The 19964-nt window shown below is 35.0% G+C and overlaps 1 protein-coding gene across 20 annotated transcripts in view; it reads left to right on the plus strand.

The window, feature by feature from the left end:
* The first annotated feature begins 306 nt into the window (after positions 1-306).
* lrrfip2 (leucine rich repeat (in FLII) interacting protein 2) overlaps positions 307-19964 on the plus strand; it is a 52385-nt gene continuing 32727 nt past the window's right edge. For 5 of the 20 annotated variants that reach the window (XM_046864351.1, XM_046864399.1, XM_046864395.1 and 2 more), the window contains exons 1-9: positions 308-698; positions 5229-5383; positions 11880-11966; positions 13977-14033; positions 15201-15254; positions 15388-15438; positions 18165-18239; positions 19190-19231; positions 19719-19781. In XM_046864351.1, coding sequence (XP_046720307.1) covers positions 5294-5383; positions 11880-11966; positions 13977-14033; positions 15201-15254; positions 15388-15438; positions 18165-18239; positions 19190-19231; positions 19719-19781 — 519 coding nt within the window. In that variant the 5' untranslated portion in view covers positions 308-698; positions 5229-5293. Of the gene's footprint in view, positions 699-2156; positions 2260-5228; positions 5384-11879; positions 11967-13976; positions 14034-15200; positions 15255-15387; positions 15439-18164; positions 18240-19189; positions 19232-19718; positions 19782-19964 lie in introns of all 20 variants that reach the window. The other 15 variants (XM_046864442.1, XM_046864425.1, XM_046864460.1 and 12 more) reach the window with 12 other exon arrangements.

Consider the following 19964-nt stretch of genomic DNA (forward strand, 5'->3'; position numbering starts at 1 on the left):
ACGCAGATGATGAAGTGTTTCTTTTGAGTCTGGTTTCATCTCAGGAAGTTTTTCGTGCCACTGTCACTAGGGGATACACGTATACAGTAGGTACTAATTTATGAATTGTTCACTCACGTTCGGCTTTTAGTTATAATAGTGGAACAAGCTAGCAGAGGCGTCAAAATGAGTAACAGGACCATATGATTATTAAAATGTAGCCGTGTCCTATCTATAATTAGCCACAGCGCTCTGTCTCCTTTATCACCAAACCTGTCAAACTGTGCAGGCTCACCAGTGCGCGCATGCGCGCACACAAACAACTACAGCTTACTTCCGGTACAGTGTATCTGTCCCTGGCATCAGGGTGAATCAGGAAAGGGAAGGAAGAGGAGTTTACTGGTAGACATGTTCTGAAACCACACTGTCCTTCCCAACAGGACACAAAGGACAGGGAGAGAGAATTCACACAGACACTTTACTTCAGGAGTGTGACGTGACCGGCAGTGTCAATTTCTGCTGTCTCAAACCCTCTCTCTTACTTCATCACACACACATAGACACACTCACAGCTCTGAAACATTTAGGCCAGTTGGAGCTAACGTTAGCCTGCCCGCTAAGTTTGCTATTTTTTTTGTGGAATTGTGGCGACATTTCGCTGGACAGACCAACACTGGATGGGCATAAACGTGTAATTCAACCTAAGTGCCTGAAAAAAGGTAAAATTACTTTACTCGTTATTCGTGAGTAAAGGGATTATATTTCATTTACTGTGAAGTTTTGAAATACTATGGCTGGACGGGAAGCTCGGGAGTTAGCTGGGCTTCTCCTCCACTAGTGTATGCTCTTCCCGAGACTAGCTATCGCTATTTATAGCTGTATAACTAAACTGGGTAGCTAACTCGCTAATAATAGCTGCAGACACCACAGGTTGAATATGACTAAGAACTAAGTGTAAAGTTATCAGAACCGTGGAATTTGGAGAGTTTCTTTTTATTTTATTAGGAAATTCTCTAGTAGTTTGTATAGAATTTAGTTCTAGGGGTGTCCCTAACAGTGTAGGTTTTATAAAAAGTTAGTTAACTATATTAGAACAGTTGAACTATTGAATGTAATATCAAAATGTCCAGTTTTTTGTTGAGACACTTCTATTAGGACAGTTATTATTTTTTATATATTTATATTATTATATTAGTGTTTTTTCTTGGGAGGATCTTGAATGTTTTGGCTTCTGGATGGACTGCATGATTGATGAGCTTGGACTTATTATTATATATTGATGTCGTAGTTAAATAAGTTAGACCTCAAATTAAAATGCTCAAATTTAACATTTTTTTTGTCACATACACGTTCATACATGAGTATGACATATAGTGAAATGCTTTTTGACTGTCTGACTTGTAAACATGGAAAGAAATACAATATAAATATAAAAGAATAAGAGTAAAGTACCATAAAAATAAATAAAATAAAGTATAAAAGTATATTTAAATATAGTCTGACCTCATTAGTACTTTTGCTTTAAACCTGAAAAAATCAGTGGTTTTTATGCAAATCGGTTATTAACTGTATAGGATTTATTATTATGGATGATCAAGTTTAACACAAAAACCCATTAAGACTCCTTTAACAGGAATGGCCAAAGGTGTTAATTCTGCAGTACAGGATGCACAGGGACACAGCACAGGTTTGTGGCTTGGACTGGTAGATCAGTGGTTAAGATGTTGGACTTCTGATTGAGTTCAAATCCCAGACTACAAAACTACCACTGCTAGGCCTTTCAAACAAGGCCCTCAAACCTAAACTGCCAAGTTGTATAAATAAGATAATTGTAAGGCATTATGTAAAAGGGCAGGTGCCAAATGCCATAACTGTAAGTGTAAACTACCACTAAAATTTGAATTTGAAACATTGTCATCAGCTGCCTTTTGATCTAGCAGCATTCAATCTTTAGAAGTTGTTTTGTTGTACTGAATATAAGCAAGACTGTTATTTGCAATCAAATCAAAGCTGTGTTGAAATTTAGTATAACAGCACAACTGCATATGTCATGTTGCTTAAATTTGCCTTAAGGAACAAGATACTGCACACTCTTTAATAGACGTCTGCCAAATATAATTTAAAAACATAGTCTAACACCAGCATTAATCTATTTATGTTGTGTATTAACTGTATAGGGGTCCCTGGTGGTCTAGTGGTTAGGATCCGGCGCTCTCACTGCTGCGGCCCAGGTTCGATCCTTGGTCAGGGAATCCAGGGACCAGGGAGTCCCAAGCCCGGGTAAATGGGGAGGGTTGCATTAGGAAGGGCATCCAGCATAAAAATATGTGCCAAATCGAACATGCGGATTATCCGCTGTGGCGACCTCTAACGGGAGAAGCCGAAAGAAAGTTTTATTAACTGTACAATGTTCAATGTTTGTCACACAGTTGTTCCTTCTACTGAAAACGATTAGAAACTGTACATAAATGTGATTTCATTCGACTGTTAATCTCTTTTTGTTGCAACAAAAATATATATAAGGCAGAGTTCTAGATTAAATGCATTCAGAATAACATATAGAAATATTACAATACATTTACCTTTTAAACCAGGATGCTCTTTTGGACCCCCCAATTATAGATAGATTGTAATATAGACTCCTGCTAAACTATGCTCTCACCTACCATGCATGTTTATGATATTTATGATGAGTTATTACAATTTACCATTCTTTGCCTGATCAATCTGACAGAAGGACGGGCATCTAGTTAATGTCTGTTTCAGAGCTGTTGCCATCGACTAAGAAGTAAAAAGAAGTTGGATATGAAGTACTTTTTCCTCTATTAAAGAACAATACTAAATATATAAAAGAAAATAAGATGGGTTTCTTAAAATGAACAAATAATTTGTTTCCTTTTTAGAAAAATTAAAATTTTCAGTGCTGAAATTACATAAAAGAATATCTGTGAAAACTAAACCTATTTAATGCATTTAATTGCCGTATTACTTTAAAATGTAAATACAAATACATAAAAAAACATAAATAAAAATACATTTTAGATTACTCAAAAGGTATATGCACAGAACAGTGTTTTCTTACTGTTTTAGTTTGAAATGATCCCAAAACTTTGGAAACTTACTGTCTCTTTTTGGCCTGAATCCTATGGAACCTTTTTTCCATTATATTAAAAAAGTGCCTAATTCCTTTTTTCTCACAATTCTGACTTCATTCCTTGTAATTCTGACTTTTTTCTCTCCAAATTCTGACTTTATTTCTCTTAAACATCAACATTTTTGGTGTATCAACCAGTAACCATGTTCTAGCATTACAGAGGGGATGATTTGTCACAAAAAAAGAAATTGCGAGAAAACATCTCAGAATCTTCTCCTCACCCTCGCTGTTTTCTCTCCGTTCCTCCATTTTTTATTCTACAGGTAGTTTTGTGTTCCCTGTTCATAGCACTCCAGAGTTTAGCGAGTGGTGTGGGAGTAATAATGGTCTCTGGAAAACGCAGTGCTCCACGTGTAGTTATATGGACTAAACAGAGCCAAAAATAGTTGCACACTCATTGCAATATTTACAGTTTGCTTTAATTATGGCGTGCATTCTTCATGCCATGGTTTTGACAACCTTATGCAACATCACATCATATGTATCTATCCAGAATTGCATTCAGCTTTTTCTGGAGGTCATTTCTTGAGAATGTGAAAGTTGCACCAATTTTCATACATTTGTTGTTTATAGTGAAAATGGACATGAATGGAACTTTAACTAGCTCAGCTTACATTAAATGAACAAATTGTATTAAAGTAAGTAGGGAACCATTTGTTTCACAGTCTGTTCTGTCAGCTATGCTAACACTGAAATGAACACTAGCTCTAAATCAATGGCTTTTTAGTGAACAGTTTCTCACCCTTCACCAGTGCTCTCTGTGGGTGACTGACTACACTATAGTATTAGTTAAATGTCCATTTATTGTCTATACATTTCCACCAACAATTAGTGAATTCCAGACTGGGATATTACTTTTTAAGAGTGCTATGTAATAAAATATACAATGCAATGAGCACATTTGAAATGGATGTAAAAACCCATATGTGCAATTTGAGTATTAGCAAAAATGAGTGTATTGTTTTTACATTATTAAATAATAAATACAGTGTACTGGAAATATCCCTACACAATTTGCATATACAGTTTAAATATGAAACACAGCATGAAGCTATGTTCAAAGACTTTTTGTGCTTTACACGTCGGGGTATATCTATCTCAAGAAGTGTATATTTCTGAGCATCATGCATGGATGCTTGTATAGGATTAAGTCTTACACAATGTAAACTTGTCTTCCAGGGACAGGAATAGACAGAAATCAATCAATCTATCAATCAATCAATCAATCTCTCTATCTCTCTATCTATCTCTCTCTCATAAAGACAGGTACAATTGGTATATCGCATCACTCTCTATATAATTTACGGCATTTTGGCAAACGCCCTGTCCAGAGCCACTTACAAATGAGCAGGGGAGAGTTAAGGGCCACAAGTATCAGAATTATAGGGTTTTTTTGTTTGTTTTGTTAAAAATAAAATAAATCCAACATACAATGTAGATAGTACACGCTTACCCATACAGCTCTGTGTGCTGCTGTTCAAATGCATGCAGATGTTTAAGCATCTGAATACTTATGTAGAAATTATATTTCAGTGTTTTTATTATTCGGACAGTGCTGCAATACTGTTTTATATGTGTATATATAATATATACAGTATATATAAAACACACTTAAAATAAGTCTGACAATCAGCATATAATATAAAATCTCTTAAGTAGAGAGACTGTTAACACATTAGAGGTCAACCGATTCAAATTAACAACAATTGCTGTTTGTTTTTACATGCAAGACTGCACGCTGTGCAAAAATATCCAATATATAGATGGATACCAAAAATATTAAATAGAAGATATTTGAGACAAGATGGGTTTTCCTAAAAATGTTTTATGAAACAAAAACTGTTCTTGACCTTGCCATACCATTGATATTTATATGGTCTGTGTTGCATGTTCATCCTAGATGATAATAGACTGACAAATACAACAAGAACACAGTAGGAAAACAAAATATCTTACTCTAATCAACATTTTCTAGTTAACTTCTTTTTAATCACAGTGCCAGAACCTTGTACAGAGGCCACAATTTAAGTTTGTATACTGCTCTTATTAATGTAAAATAGTTGATAGCAGTTTTTATTTTCATGATCCCTTTCAGAACACTACCAATCAACATAGATTGCATTCACCAGTCTGTGTGGAAATAGCAACTCGGGAACTGACATGGGAACACCAGGTTCAGGAAGAAAACGTGCACCTATCAAGGATCGATTCTCTGCTGAGGATGAGGCCTTAAGTAGCATAGCACGAGAGGTAAGTTGTAAAACTGAAACAGTGTGACCTTTCTGCTGTTCTGGTCCATAATAATTTCATGTTTCTGGTATGCTTTGAGCTTAAGCAAGCTAAAGTTAATGGTGTGTCTATAATTATATAGTTTTCTACTTACACTAACTACCACCTTAATGTGGCTGGATTGGCTTGGATTAAACAACAAATTTCATATTCCATATATAAAAGGAAATATCACTCAAAACTTGTACAACATATCATTGAACATACCCCCCAAGGACTTTGGTGCTTGGTCATGAACCCAAGTAATCCACCACACTGTGGTGGAGGAATACTCTTAAGTAATGTGCTGTCTAACACCCATGTTTTATGATGACTTTGTTCGAGTGTTGAAGAGTGGTTTATCAGTGTTGCTAAATAGTAGAGATTGGACAGATAATTTCTGGATAGGAAATCCCTGTTCTCTGAAAGCTCGAGTTCTTATCACCAACTCTTAACTAGTACCACCGGTCAGCAGTAGGTGGTTAAGCATGGCTCTGTCTCTGGCTGAGGAAGGCATTTGTTTCAGGGTCAAAGTCTCAGCTAGCTCAAATGTCTGTAATAGTTTTTTAATAGCTTATTGCATTGTACTTAAAAGGTATTTCTGGCATATAAATTATTAACAAGAAAGAGTAGACTTGGTTTGATGGTGCAGGCATAAAGTTTGACACTAATGACTTGTGTGTTCGAGTTAGACTTGTTTATTGCTGTACTAAAGTCACTGAAAGGGTTCTTAACCTGCATCGGCACCAGGTGTGTTTATTGATCAAGAGGTTAAAGGCATTCTGTAAAGCCCTTTTCGGAAAATAAATACATTAAATAAAATAATAAAATAAATAAAAATATGTGGCTTGGGGGTAGAGACCTGCATGGGATGAATTTTTCAGTTCTGTTCTGGCAAGGTTCTGTCCCGCTCCTGCAAAAATGTTATTTTCCTCCCACTCCAGATAACAAAAATAAGCAACCGTTTCATTTTATTTGAGTTAGATTTTTTGTGTGAAAATGATAAACATGGACATAAACAAGGAACTCTTCAGAACAGAGAACATCAACTAAATAATAATAATAAAAGAAAACAGGCCAAGGTTTTGTTGTGCTGTATGTTCCTTTTTTAATAATGAAGTCATATATTTAGCACTGAGTGATTCTCCTCTGTCTTGCACCTGAGACATTTTGCCTCTATGTGCTGTAGTACCAGGCGAGAGTTTGCTTCCCACCTTGTGCATGTAAATCGTTTTATTTCATTTTAGTTGCCATTGTTCCTTTTTTGCAGTAGATACATAACAGTTTACTTGATTACTTGATTGTAATATATATATATATATATATATATATATATATATATATATATATATATATATATATATATATATATACAGTGAGGAAAATAAGTATTTGAACACCTGTGTATCAGCTAGAATTCTGACCCTCAAAGACCTGTTAGACTGCCTTTAAAATGTCCACCTCCACTACATTTATTATCCTAAATTAGATGCACCTGTTTGAGGTCGTTAGCTGCATAAAGACACCTGTCCACCCCATACAATCAGTAAGAATCCAACTACTAACATGGCCAAGACCAAAGAGCTGTCCAAAGACACTAGAGACAAAATTGTACACCTCCACAAGGCTGGAAAGGGCTACGGGGAAATTGCCAAGCAGCTTGGTGAAAAAAGGTCCACTGTTGGAGCAATCATTAGAAAATGGAAGAAACTAAACATGACTGTCAATCTCCCTCGGACTGGGGCTCCATGCAAGATCTCACCTCGTGGGGTCTCAATGATCCTAAGGAAGGTGAGAAATCAGCCCAGAACTACACGGGAGGAGCTGGTCAATGACCTGAAAAGAGCTGGGACCACTGTTTTCAAGGTTACTGTTGGTAATACACTAAGACGTCATGGTTTGAAATCAAGTTTGCCAATGACCATTTGGATGATCCAGAGGAGTCATGGGAGAAAGTCATGTGGTCAGATGAGACCAAAGTATAACTTTTGGGTCATAATTCCACTAAACGTGTTTGGAGGAAGAAGAATGATGAGTACCATCCCAAGAACACCATCCCTACTGTGAAGCATGGGGGTGGTAGCATCATGCTTTGGGGTTTTTCTGCACATGGGACAAGGCGACTGCACTGTATTAAGGAGAGGATGACCGGGGCCATGTATTGCGAGATTTTGGGGAACAACCTCCTTCCCTCAGTTATAGCATTGAAGATGGGTCGAGGCTGGGTCTTCCAACATGACAATGACCCGAAGCACACAGCCAGGATAACCAAGGAGTGGCTCTGTAAGAAGCATATCAAGGTTCTGGCGTGGCCTAGCCAGTCTCCAGACCTAAACCCAATGGAGAATCTTTGGAGGAAGCTCAAACTCAAAACGTGTTTCTCAGCGACAGGCCAGAAACCTGACTGATCTAGAGAAGATCTGTGTGGAAGAGTGGGCCAAAATCCCTCCTGCAGTGTGTGCAAACCTGGTGAAAAACTACAGGAAACGTTTGAACTCTGTAATTGCAAACAAAGGCTACTGTACCAAATATTAACATTGACTTTCTCAGGTGTTCAAATACTTATTTGCAGCTGTATCATACAAATAAATAGTTAAAAAATCATATATTGTGATTTCTGGAATTTTTTTTGTTTGATTATGTCTCTCACAGTGGACATGCACCTACGATGACAATTTCAGACCCCTCCATGATTTCTAAGTGGGAGAACTTGCAAAATAGCTGGGTGTTCAAATACTTATTTTCCTCACTGTGTGTATGTGTATATATATATATATATATATATATATATATATATATGTGTATGTGTATAAATACATACATACATACATACATACACACACACAGTGGAACCTCGACACTCGCAATCTCGACCTCGACACTCGCAATCTCGACTTTTTGTTTCGAACCGGACTAATAGTAACTCGTGAGAAGCCGTAACAGTAAGAGTAACATTTCAAAACAGTGTGTGTATTAATAAATTACATAAAATGTTTGAAAAACTATTTTATTATTGTATTATTCATGTAAAGTAGTAAATAAACATTTATGACAAGTAATTAACAATTTTTGTTGAGTTTACAGTACATGCATAATTCCCCTTGACAGTACCTATTTAAATCGATTTAATATTGCGTTACTGGGTCGCAAACGGTGAGTCAAAACCTTGATTTTTTGTTACTCGCAATATAATATAATTTATTAATCCGGCCCGCCGAACGTGACCAAATTCTATTAAAATAGGTACAGGTAAACCTGGTTCAATTTACTTTTCCCCTGTAATGCCCACGTTTCCCCTAAAGATGTCGCACTTCAGCTCCATTGACGTTGTTCGGGTGCAATACTCTCTTCTCTTAAGAGAGTTTACCGGTAATCTGATACTCTTTAAAAACTGCGACAGTTTCTAACAAACACCTCGGATCTATCCTGAGAATTGCCACAACAAAACTTACCCCAGACTTTGATGAACTGGCAAAATAAGGAGTTCAACAACACTGTTCCTACTGAAACTGAACTTGAGTTTTTCTGCTGTGTTTATTGATGCACTGGCAAAAAAAAAGATCAACAAATTGATCTTTTGCCACTAGATGAAACTGAATTTGCCAAATCTCTAATGTAATATGTGTGTGTGTGTGTGTGTGTGTGTGTGTGTGTGTGTGTATATATTACATTAGAGATTTGGCAAATTTTCAAATTCTGTGTGTGTGTGTGTGTATATATATATATATATATATATATATATATATATATATATATATATATATATATATATATATTGCAGAACACACATCATAAATCGGGAAAAACATCCAGCCCGCACACTTCTTTCCCGCACTACACTACCCATAATGCATTTTACTCTGGACTTCAATATCCAGAGATAGTAGCCTTAAAGAAACAGCATTCATTTTCCCTCTAATGCAACACTATCTTCATTTTCGTCACAATCTTCGCTTTCTGGCTTTGATTCGCCATCTAGCAGCGGCGTCTCGCGCTCGTATCTCAAGTTTTTGCTCTCGTATCAAAGCAAAAAATCGATGTCGATGTCGAGGTACCACTGTATATAAATTCTGTATATAAAAACCCCCTGGCAATATTCAGGCGTCTGCCCCCCTGGCATCTGAGAAGCTGAAAACAGGGGGTTATGAAGCAAAAACGTCAAAAAAAAAGTATGAACTTAGGCTCCTGACAGAAATTTATTTCCTCCTCCCACCTAAAGGCAAAACTATCACCTTCAATATTATTTATATATTTATATATATATATATATATATATATATATATATATATATATATATATATATATATATATATATATATACACACACACACACAGTGGAACCCAGTTATGTCGATGTCCTAGGGGGTTGCCAAAAAGCATCAAGATAAACGAAAATCAATATGGAGGAAGTATATTAACGTGCTTGACATTTCTTTATGTACATGATGTGCGTTAATAAATGAGAATCTGCATGCACGTGTTTTTGGAGTGTTTTTTTTTACACAACAGCGTTGCCACGATTTGTTTGATGAAGGCATGCTATAAAAATGTACATACAGTACATGTTTATCTGTCAGGAATCCACCTGCCTCGCCCCCTTCTTCTGCGCCCCCTTCGGCGTGTCAGGTGTTTTCTCGGCCGCTTTCTCTGAAGCTCCCGGCTTTAATCGCGCACATATGGTGCTCGTTTAGCATCATCACCAGCTCCTATTTAAACTTCCACACTCTCACTGTCCGTTATTGTTGGTATATGTTGGTTCACGGCGGTCGTTGTTATCGCTCATGTGTATCCTGGTACGTGCCTTCCCACCGTCACTCTCTCAACGGCTGCTCTTTTCTTCCCAAAGCCTCATCGCAGATTCCCCCCGATCCTTTTTTATCTCGAGCACAAGGGGGGAGATATTTTTCATTTAACGTCAGTCATCTTGGTGCAGCCGCGAGTTCTTCTGCGGCTGCACCAAGATAACTGACGTTAAATGGAAAATTTTTCCCCCCTTGTGCTCGAGATAAAAAAGTCGACATAACTGATAAAAATGCTAAGACAAAGTGAGAATTTGGTGGTTCCACTTCAAAAACGTCGACTTAATAGGGTTGTCGAGTTAACCGAGGTTGAGATAAGTGGGTTCCACTGTGTGTGTGTGTGTGTGTGTGTGTATATATATATATATATATATATATATATATATATATATATATATATATATATATATATATAATCAAATTGCTGGTGGGGTTTTTTTTGTGTATTTGCATTTATTTGCTGCTAGAACTTTTACATAAAGTATTTATTTTATATGGATAATCAATTTGCACAAACCTTCTGTACTGTCCTGGACGGTGCTACAGTGTCACTGTGTCTAACAGTCACTGTGTTTATTGTCTCCTTCTCTTAAGTTGTTCTTTTCTTTCACACTAAATGTTGCACTTGTGCACTTTGTTGTTAGTTTTGAGTTTTGTGTAGTTCCATGTTTCTTTTGTTATTTTATGTTGTCTGAGGGGGCACCTTGGTCCTGGGAGAAATGTTTTCATTCACTGTGAACTTTACTGTATATTTCTGGACAATAAAAGCGTACTTTACTTACTGACTAATGCTTGTTTTAGTGACACTAATACAGATCATATTAAACACTAGCAAAATAAAAATGCATGCGTCCATTCATGTGAAAGCATAATATGCCTAATGCGTGTTAGGTTTTTTTTATTTTTTATATATTTTGTTTTGTGCACTGCAAAGATAGAGCGATTTAAAATGCACTTAAAACTCAACAAACTCTTGCTATGCTTTTCTTTCTTTGTTCTTAAAATGTCACAATAAAGGTGTGTTTTGTTTCTGAGAATGCTCTGATGTTGATCAGTAGGTATTCCCACTGTTTAAAAGCATATTGTCATATTGCTTGCTGCATCAGCACTGGGGCTTTTTCTATTTCAATGGAGCAACAGAAGAGACACACAAAATCCTTAATTATGTTTAAAAATGGACAGTAGGTGTGCAGCAGAATACTATATAATATAAAACTATATATTTAACTGCAATTGTTTTAAAACCATTAACAGAATTAAGTTACCTTGAAGACCAACATAATCATCATCATCTTATCATTTTGGCTTAAAAGAGTCTACATTATATTTAACATTTTGGCATGTTTAATGCACAAGCGTAAATAGGTGCATTTTTGAGTATTTGCAAGGCAAATATTAGAGAGTTCAGACTTTTATACATATAAATGTGTAATGTTATTAAAGTTGATGTCACTGAACATTGGTACAGTATGAGACCATGCAGGCTTAATAAAATCTTTCTATCATACATATTTAGACTGTATGATCAAAGGGGAATTTGAAAGCAGACACTGTTCTTTTGTTTATTATTTATTTCTATAGATTTTTCAGAAAAAGCAATGCTTTTAATCTGTTATATGAATGACACTTGGGTCAGAGAGTTTAATTATAGTGTAATTTGGTTTCTTCTGTTCTGCAGGCAGAGGCCAGACTTGCAGCAAAGCGTGCTGCCAGGGCAGAAGCAAGAGACATTAGAATGAGAGAACTGGAGCGGCAACAAAAAGAGGTAACTCATTTCTTTTCTGACATTCTGTGACCAATGATACCTTTCCCATTAAAACAAACTAATTTCACCACTGTAACTGGAGTCTAAAATGTTTTGCATGTTTGATTTAAATGTTAAAACTGTTTATGTATTCTTGAATTAAATAGTTAATTTATACACTGTCATATTATCCTTAAAAGTTCAGTGAAGAGATCTTTAAATGACTGCACTTTTTTTTTTATAAATCTTTAGAAAATACCATTTAAAATGATAGTTCATTTAAAAAGGTAAATCAATTTTATTATTATTATTATTTTTTCTTTTTTTCTTTTTCATACTCATGATTCAAGCCTCAGTGTAACTCTTTTCTTTTGTGGAACACACACACACACACACACACACACACACACACACATGCACACAGGTATCTTGAAGAATGAATTTAATTAAACCACAAAGGAACATAATTTTAGTCACTATTTAGTACGACTTTCATTATATAGAAAAATATACTTTAAATTTCATATTTTGTTTTTTACAGAACAAAGAAAGTGGTATTGTTTGGAATTGAATTAGGTTCAGAAAATAGTGACTTTTTTGGGGTAGACTTCCTTTAATCTATAGTGGTAACCAGTGCTGTAGTATTCTTACATGATATTTAAGTTTATCATCTATGTTTACTTGGGCTGTGAGGGCCATGTCTCTAAACAGGTGTGCCCCCTCACTTTAAAATGGCTGCTACACTCCTGATTTTGCGTGTGCATTCTTTCAATATGTGATTTTTATTTTTTCTTAATCTGACTGTGACTGTTTGTGTGATGCAGAATTGGAATCAGTTTTACTGGTCAAGTATGCCTGAGCATACAAGAAACTTGTTTCCAGTTTAGAGCAAACCAAAAGTGCACATTTAACGTGACCGCAATAGACAACAAGACAAAGACAAATACAGACATAATTACATACAGCACACCTATAGATGTCTAGAAGACCGTACACGTTGGCCCATGACAAAAAGTGACATGATAGTGCAGTGATTGTCCAGGTAGTTATAAAAGCATGTTGCACATTGGTACGGTATAACAAGTCATGGATTAATACAATCATGATTACACATGCACAACTAAACAACACCAGCTAAATGACCAAGCACAGAAGATCGGGCAGGGCAGGTTGGTCTCGATGATGTGCTCTGTATCCTAACTGGCCTTTGAAGTTGGTGCTTGTGGGGCAGATAAAAACCAGAAAGTAACTGAAGCACACAGAAAAGATTTAGGCATAGCCCTGTCTTAACCAGACCCTTGGACAGGTTGTGGTGGAGAAAATGCATTCTCCTTCTTATTTACGTTTGTGTTGGTGTTCTCCCTCTTTAAGGCTTTGAAGATGGTCTTGACAAGGAGTTTAAAGGAATCAGTGCTAGACACAGTACAACCTTCAATAGTGAGTGATGGCAGCAGAGTTGATGCTTTTTAGTCAACTGTCATCTCCACTGTCTTAGTGATGTTAAGTTATTGTGTCTACACCACAAGGTCTGCCTCCTGTCTGCAATCTACATGGTAAATCTATTTAAATGATGAGTTGTAGTTTTTATTTCTTATTGATAGAAGGTTAGTGAGGTGTAGAGATGGGGGTGGGACACTCTTACCCTGCTTTCGTTTATTTCATATTATAGTTGCTGTAGAATGCAGCAGCCATTCTGAATAAATGTACAAAAATTCCATTGGATTAACAAGGTTGGGGATTAAATCACTGAGTGAGATTCCTGCTATCCAGAACTTTATCATGTCTTTGAAAGGCTCAGTGAGACAAATAACAAATGACAATAAATAAGAACAAAGCAGGTAGGAGCACGCTACCGAAGTTGTCATGCACTGCACCAGTGTTTATGTGGTTAACAGTCTCATGTGATACAGTTGTGTGATCAGATCATGTATTAAAATTTCACAGTTTTTTTTTTCTCTTTACAAAAACACAAGCCACATTTGGTTTAATGAGCTGCAGAAAGACTCCTTTCTCCTTTGTTTTTCCTTACAGTACACTTACCACCACTCATCCTCTAGTAAAAAGTGGGGGCATATCCAGCAGTGGATGGTATGACATTAGTTTGGAAGTGCTTGGGTTTGTTTACTAACCCAAAATTCATTATAAAATCTGTAGGACCAATTCCACTAATAGTGTGAAGAGTCTGAGTGCACATTTGCCAGCATGTTATATGCATGTAGTTTACAAAGTACATTGTGTATAATCAGTATATTACTGATTATATTGTGTGGTAAAAACTTTATACAGTATACTAAATGATCACACATTTAAAATGTTTTTTGAGAAATATTTAAATTTCTGCTGCACATATAAAGTAATTAATTACATTTAAGTTTTCATATTTCAAAAGAAAGCATATAGGTAGCAAAGTTCAATTTAAAATGCAGTAAAATGGCAATGCAATATTTAAAATGGAAATTTATTTCTGTATTTTGATTTACATTTTCCTTTACTATATTTGCAAAGTTTGGTGCAATTTACATCAAGCAAGCAAAATGGCAAATGTAAATTTAATTTTCCTTCGCAATATCTAAAATATCTCTGATGCTCTTTAGTGGCTAAACACAATACAATCTACATGTGTACACAATAACATCCACATAAATTATTTTCAGGTAAAGAGCTCTTTTACTTATGCAGTATTTTCAGTATTTCATGATTTCAGTATCTTTTCCAGTATTTCTTTTATGATAAATGCATTTTATAGATGCTATATGATGGTAGATTAAAGGGGAGTGGTTGAGGTGAGATGGCAGTTTACGCATGGCCTTTGATTTTCTCGAATGTGCATGTACTTTCCAACAGACATGTAAAGCTTTTAACAGCTTTGTACAAAGCAATGTATTGTTCTTTTGTAAACTGCTCTTTCCAGTTTTACATGATTATTTCGATGTCCAAATTAGCTAATTATACTGATATTACACTGATGTGAGTGAACAAGGTGACTGCATGAATCATGTCCACCAAAAGAATGAGTGAAGCAGAAAGCAGTTCATTCATTTGGGTGCATGTGTCAGTGATACCGGCTTAGGCTTAGAGGTACACAAATGGTTTAGTTGCTGCTTGCTCCTGTTTATAGTGTAACAGCATGTATAGTTTTGGTAAACTTAGGAAATCCATAATAGGTTTTGTTTATTGCATATTTATCGTTCTTAGTTTTTTTTTTCTTAATTTCATCCACCTATATGTTTGATTGCTGATCTTCCCCAACTTTAGGCTGACACAGAAAAGGCCCGACATGGCAATAAAACCAGAAGTCAAAGTCGCAGAGTTTGTATCTCCTGTTTCCTGTCTTTTCTTCTTTTGTTTCCATTTTCCACTCTGTTCTTGTTTCTTTTATGTTTTTCAGCATGCTTCTCTAACCCCCCCACCCCAATCCCAATTCCTTTATTTTTTTCCTCAGAAGGGCCTAGACGATGACACCATGTCTGTCCACAGCAGTGGAAGTTACAGGGTTTGTAACAGCTTGTTGAATGTAATGTTTGTCTCTGTGACTGTTTATGAAGCATTTTGGGTATCCTTCAACTTTGAGAACTTACAGCTTATTATTCAATTACTACTAGGCTTGTGCAATATACATGTTTTTTTTTAACTCCCTGATCACGAATGACTCGGAATTGTTTATTTATTTATTTTCCTGAAAGCACAAAGTGTCACAAATAATTGTGTAGTTCCATCATAATTATAGATAACTGATGATTAATGTCTGTCTATTTTTAGGTAAACCATACATACACTGATATTTTTCTCATTTTAAGTAAACAGATCCACAGGAGTTACCAGTTACTACCAGTGCTTCCTTGACATGTCTGTTAATATCAACAAGTTCAAAACACCTGTACACATCAGTCCAGAATCATGTATTGCTTTGTCATCTTCTACTTTATCGGGGAAAAGCATGTTTTAAGACAGGCATTTTTTTTTTGGTTTAAGTCATTTTTCGGTACAATTTTGGTAGAGGTAGGGGGAAGAAATGCAAAACATCAAATTGCTTGTCATTTTTATTTTTTATTTTTTAAACAATTTCAAATAAAATACCGACTTGGTTAAATATATAAAATAAAATTGTAAAAAAAAAAAAAAATCTGTACATAAAATGCTAAAGAATCCATACTGTTGGCATTAGCGACGACCAGGAAGTGGCACGATTTTGTGCATGTGAATAAAACACACTACAAATCGTATTTCTGGTATGAAGTGAGTAGCCAGAGTGACAACAAGGGTTGCATTTGGTTTACATGTGCACCAAACTGAAAGCCCTGTACCGGAACAGTTCAGCACGAATTTGTCTACCGGCACACCGCTTCTAACTACATAAACAATAGTGGGTAGGTGGGTGTAGGTACAGGTTTGGTTGTTTATGAGCCTAACACTTTAAATGATCTCTTTTAAACTTTGAAATATTTTTTCTCTTAATATAAATGTGAGTATTTCAGTATTACAGAGTATTTTTTAATTATGTTTGTTTTTAAATGCCCAATGCAACCAAAATTCCCCAAAAATTTAAAAGGGTAAATGTGTATAAAAGCAGAATGCAATGATTTGCAAATCTCATAAACCCCTATTTTATATACAATCAAACATAGAAAAAATATCGAAAGTTCAGACTAAGAAAATTGACTATTTTAAGGAAACAAATAAGGTAATTTAATATTTAATTGCTGTAACATGTCTCAAAAAAGTGTCAAAGTAATTATTAAAAAGAAATCAATTGAGAAACATTTTGCAAATAATTATGGTAATTGGAAACAGGTCAATAACATGATTGGGTAAAAGAAGAGTATCTTAGAGAGTAAAGAGTCTCTCAGAAGGAAAGATTGATTGTGGATTTGTAGTTTTAAAATTACCCTCCTCAACATCAAATTGCATACACTTTGAATATCTTATCTACGTTATATAATATGAAACGATTCTGAGAATCTGGAGAAATCACTGTATGCAAAGCACAAGGGCTGAAACAATGGATGTTAATGATCTTCAGACCTTGGTGACACTACATTAAAAACAGTCCTGATTCTATAGAGAAAATCAGTGCATGGGCTCAGAAACACCTCCAGAAATGATTGTCTGTGAGCACAGTTTTTTGTTTTAACCTCAAATGTAGGTTAAACATCTGTCAAGTGAAGATGATCCAGAAATGCTGGCATCTTTTCTGGGCCAAAGCTCATTTAAAATGGATTGAGATAAAGTACTATAGATAAAGAAAATATTCTGTGGTCAGATGATTTTAACTTTGAAATAATTTTCGGAAACCATGGATGCTGCATCTTCTGGTCCTAACAGAAGAAGGATCATCTGGCTCTTCATGTGTGTTTAGTTCATAAACCTGCATCTCTGATGGTATGAGATGAATTAGTATATACATATGCTGAAATGTATATACTGGCTTTAGAGCAACAAATGCTTCTATCCAGATAATGTCTTCTTCAGGGAAGGCCTTGCATATTTCAAGACAATGCTAAATCACATACTGCATCCATTACAAAAGCTTGGCTTTATAGTAGAAGACTCTGGGGTGCTGAACGAAACATTTAGTGCACCATAAAATGAAACATACGACAAAGAAAACCAAGGACTGTTTAGTAGGTGTATCTTGTATCTGGCTTGAATAGGACAACATTCTTCTCCCAAAACTTCAGCAACTGATCTCCTCATTTCCCAGACATAAAGGGACTTTAAAACATGAAATTACCACTGTGTAGCATTACATCTTCTTTTAACAACAGTCCCTTTATATCTCAACTTTTTGGAGACTTGTTACAGAAATAAAATTCCAAAATGGTAAATTTTAGTTTAAACATTTGATATGTTTTATATGTTCTGTCATTAATACGATATGGATTTATGAGATTTGCAAATTATTGCATTTTGTTTTTATTTACATCTAACCTTTTTTGGATTGTGTTTGTAATTTAAATAAAATTGCAGATCCGTAATTGAGATCTTGGTTCACTTTAAAAATCTGAAAATTTTTACATTTTGATTACTAACATGACTAAATTATTTCATGTTAGTTTTGCATAGTGCTGTTTAAAAATCACATTATATGATAGAACTTATGATAGACATGATAGAATTTCAAACCTCACATGATTTTAACTAGAGAATTGTACCCTGTATTGAATTGCTCAAATGTAAAATTTATATGTTTTCACATTGAATTTCTTCCTTATTTTAAAGTCTTCTGCCTCATCGCTGGTAGGCAACTCACATTACTCCAGCCTCACGACCTGCTCAAGGAAAAAAAAAATTGTGGTGCGTCTCTGTGCATTTCTTTTTTCCTGCTAGGAGTGTTTTATTAATTTTTTTTTTCAAGTTTTTTTTTTTATCCAGAAGATTGAGGGTTTTACAGCTTTTATTTCTAACTTGCTTAGACTAAGAGCAAACCCTTAAATCTCTTTTAGCAAAACCAAAAAACTATGGTGTACAAAGTACACATGTACTAAATGCAAAGATTCACAAATGAAGAACTTTAGCATACTTACATTTTTGTCAGTCAAGTTTTAAGATCCAATGCTTTGAGAAAATAATGTCACTTCGACTGTATTGAAACTTTTTGCAAGTAGATAGCTTTACTCACTTGGGCATTGATAGTTAGGTTTGTCCTCCTTAATAAATGTTCAAATGTTCTAAGCCTACAACTAAGGCTTTCGATAAATATTGCAAAAATAACTTTTTAGGATGCTAAAACAACAAAAAAAAACAGCTTGAACTATTTTATTCATCATTTTCTTTGGCAGCTTAACCTGGTGGATTTTAGCAATAGTGCCAGCATTAGAGTTAATTTAATGTGATCCAATGAAAGTTGATTCTGTAACCAGGTAAAAGTGACTACTAAATACTTTCTAGCATAAACACATAATGTAGACATAACGAATAGTGAGACATGCCAATTTTGTAAATATTAAAAAGCATATGATGAAGAATTTGTTATCTGATTTACACAAAATGGCAAATGACATGATCATAAACATGCCTCTGGCTAAACATGTTAAAGGACAAAAGTATATTGTTCTTGTTCACCATATTGTTTACACTATCAAATTTTTTTTTTTTAAGTGATCTGGTTTGACTAATCCTATAACTGTTCAATCACCTATAATTAAAAATAACATGTAACATATAATTCACCTATATTACACTGACATTGGTGGTTATTTGAATTTAAACTTCATGTGGTTTACAATATCCTGATGTCTTTGCAGTCTGATGGAAGTAGTTCCCCTTTGAAGAGCTCTCATTCCACTGTATGTATAACTCTGCAATTGTTGGTCAAGTCATAAAAGTAAAATAAATCACTTGTTCCCATCATTATCTTCATTCATTCATTGAAATTCAATTAATTGAACTCAAAAAAAAGCAGTGGTTTAAAAATTCAGAATTCACATTTTTGTTTGTATTTCTAATTTACAGTTTATGTCCTATATCACAGGTGTAAAAAAAACTGTCAAACTTAATTGAGTGTATTGATGAGTGTCTGAATTTTAAAGATTAGAATTAATTTAGTGTACATTGTTCACACAATATATTATGTCAACAAGTGTTGTTCACCTATAGCTTGGTTTAATATAAGTGGAAATGCTTCATTTGTCTGTTGTGTTATGTGATAGGTAGTGTAAATATCGGTTTTATCTGACCTGAAATTTTTTAATTATAATTAACATTCAAAATAATGATAGTTTTTATTTTTTCTGCATGGCAAACACAAGTTAACCATATGCTCTTTCCTTTTAGAGCTCAGTGTATAATGACCTTCACAGGAAGTCTGCTTCCTCCAGGAAAAAACCTGACCTACTGGTCAGTGCTTCTGATTCTGAGTATACATTTTAAAATAAAATTGCACAATATAGGTAAAAGTTTGTGGACTGTAAATTTGTATGTGCTTTTTAATTATCTCTTTCTATAATTATTCCCCATTTGCTGTTATTATAACCTCCACTCTTCTGGTAATATGTTCCACTCAATTTTGTAGTGTGGAGA

This window comes from Silurus meridionalis, chromosome 2 (assembly GCF_014805685.1).
Source record: "Silurus meridionalis isolate SWU-2019-XX chromosome 2, ASM1480568v1, whole genome shotgun sequence".
NCBI lineage: Eukaryota > Metazoa > Chordata > Actinopteri > Siluriformes > Siluridae > Silurus > Silurus meridionalis.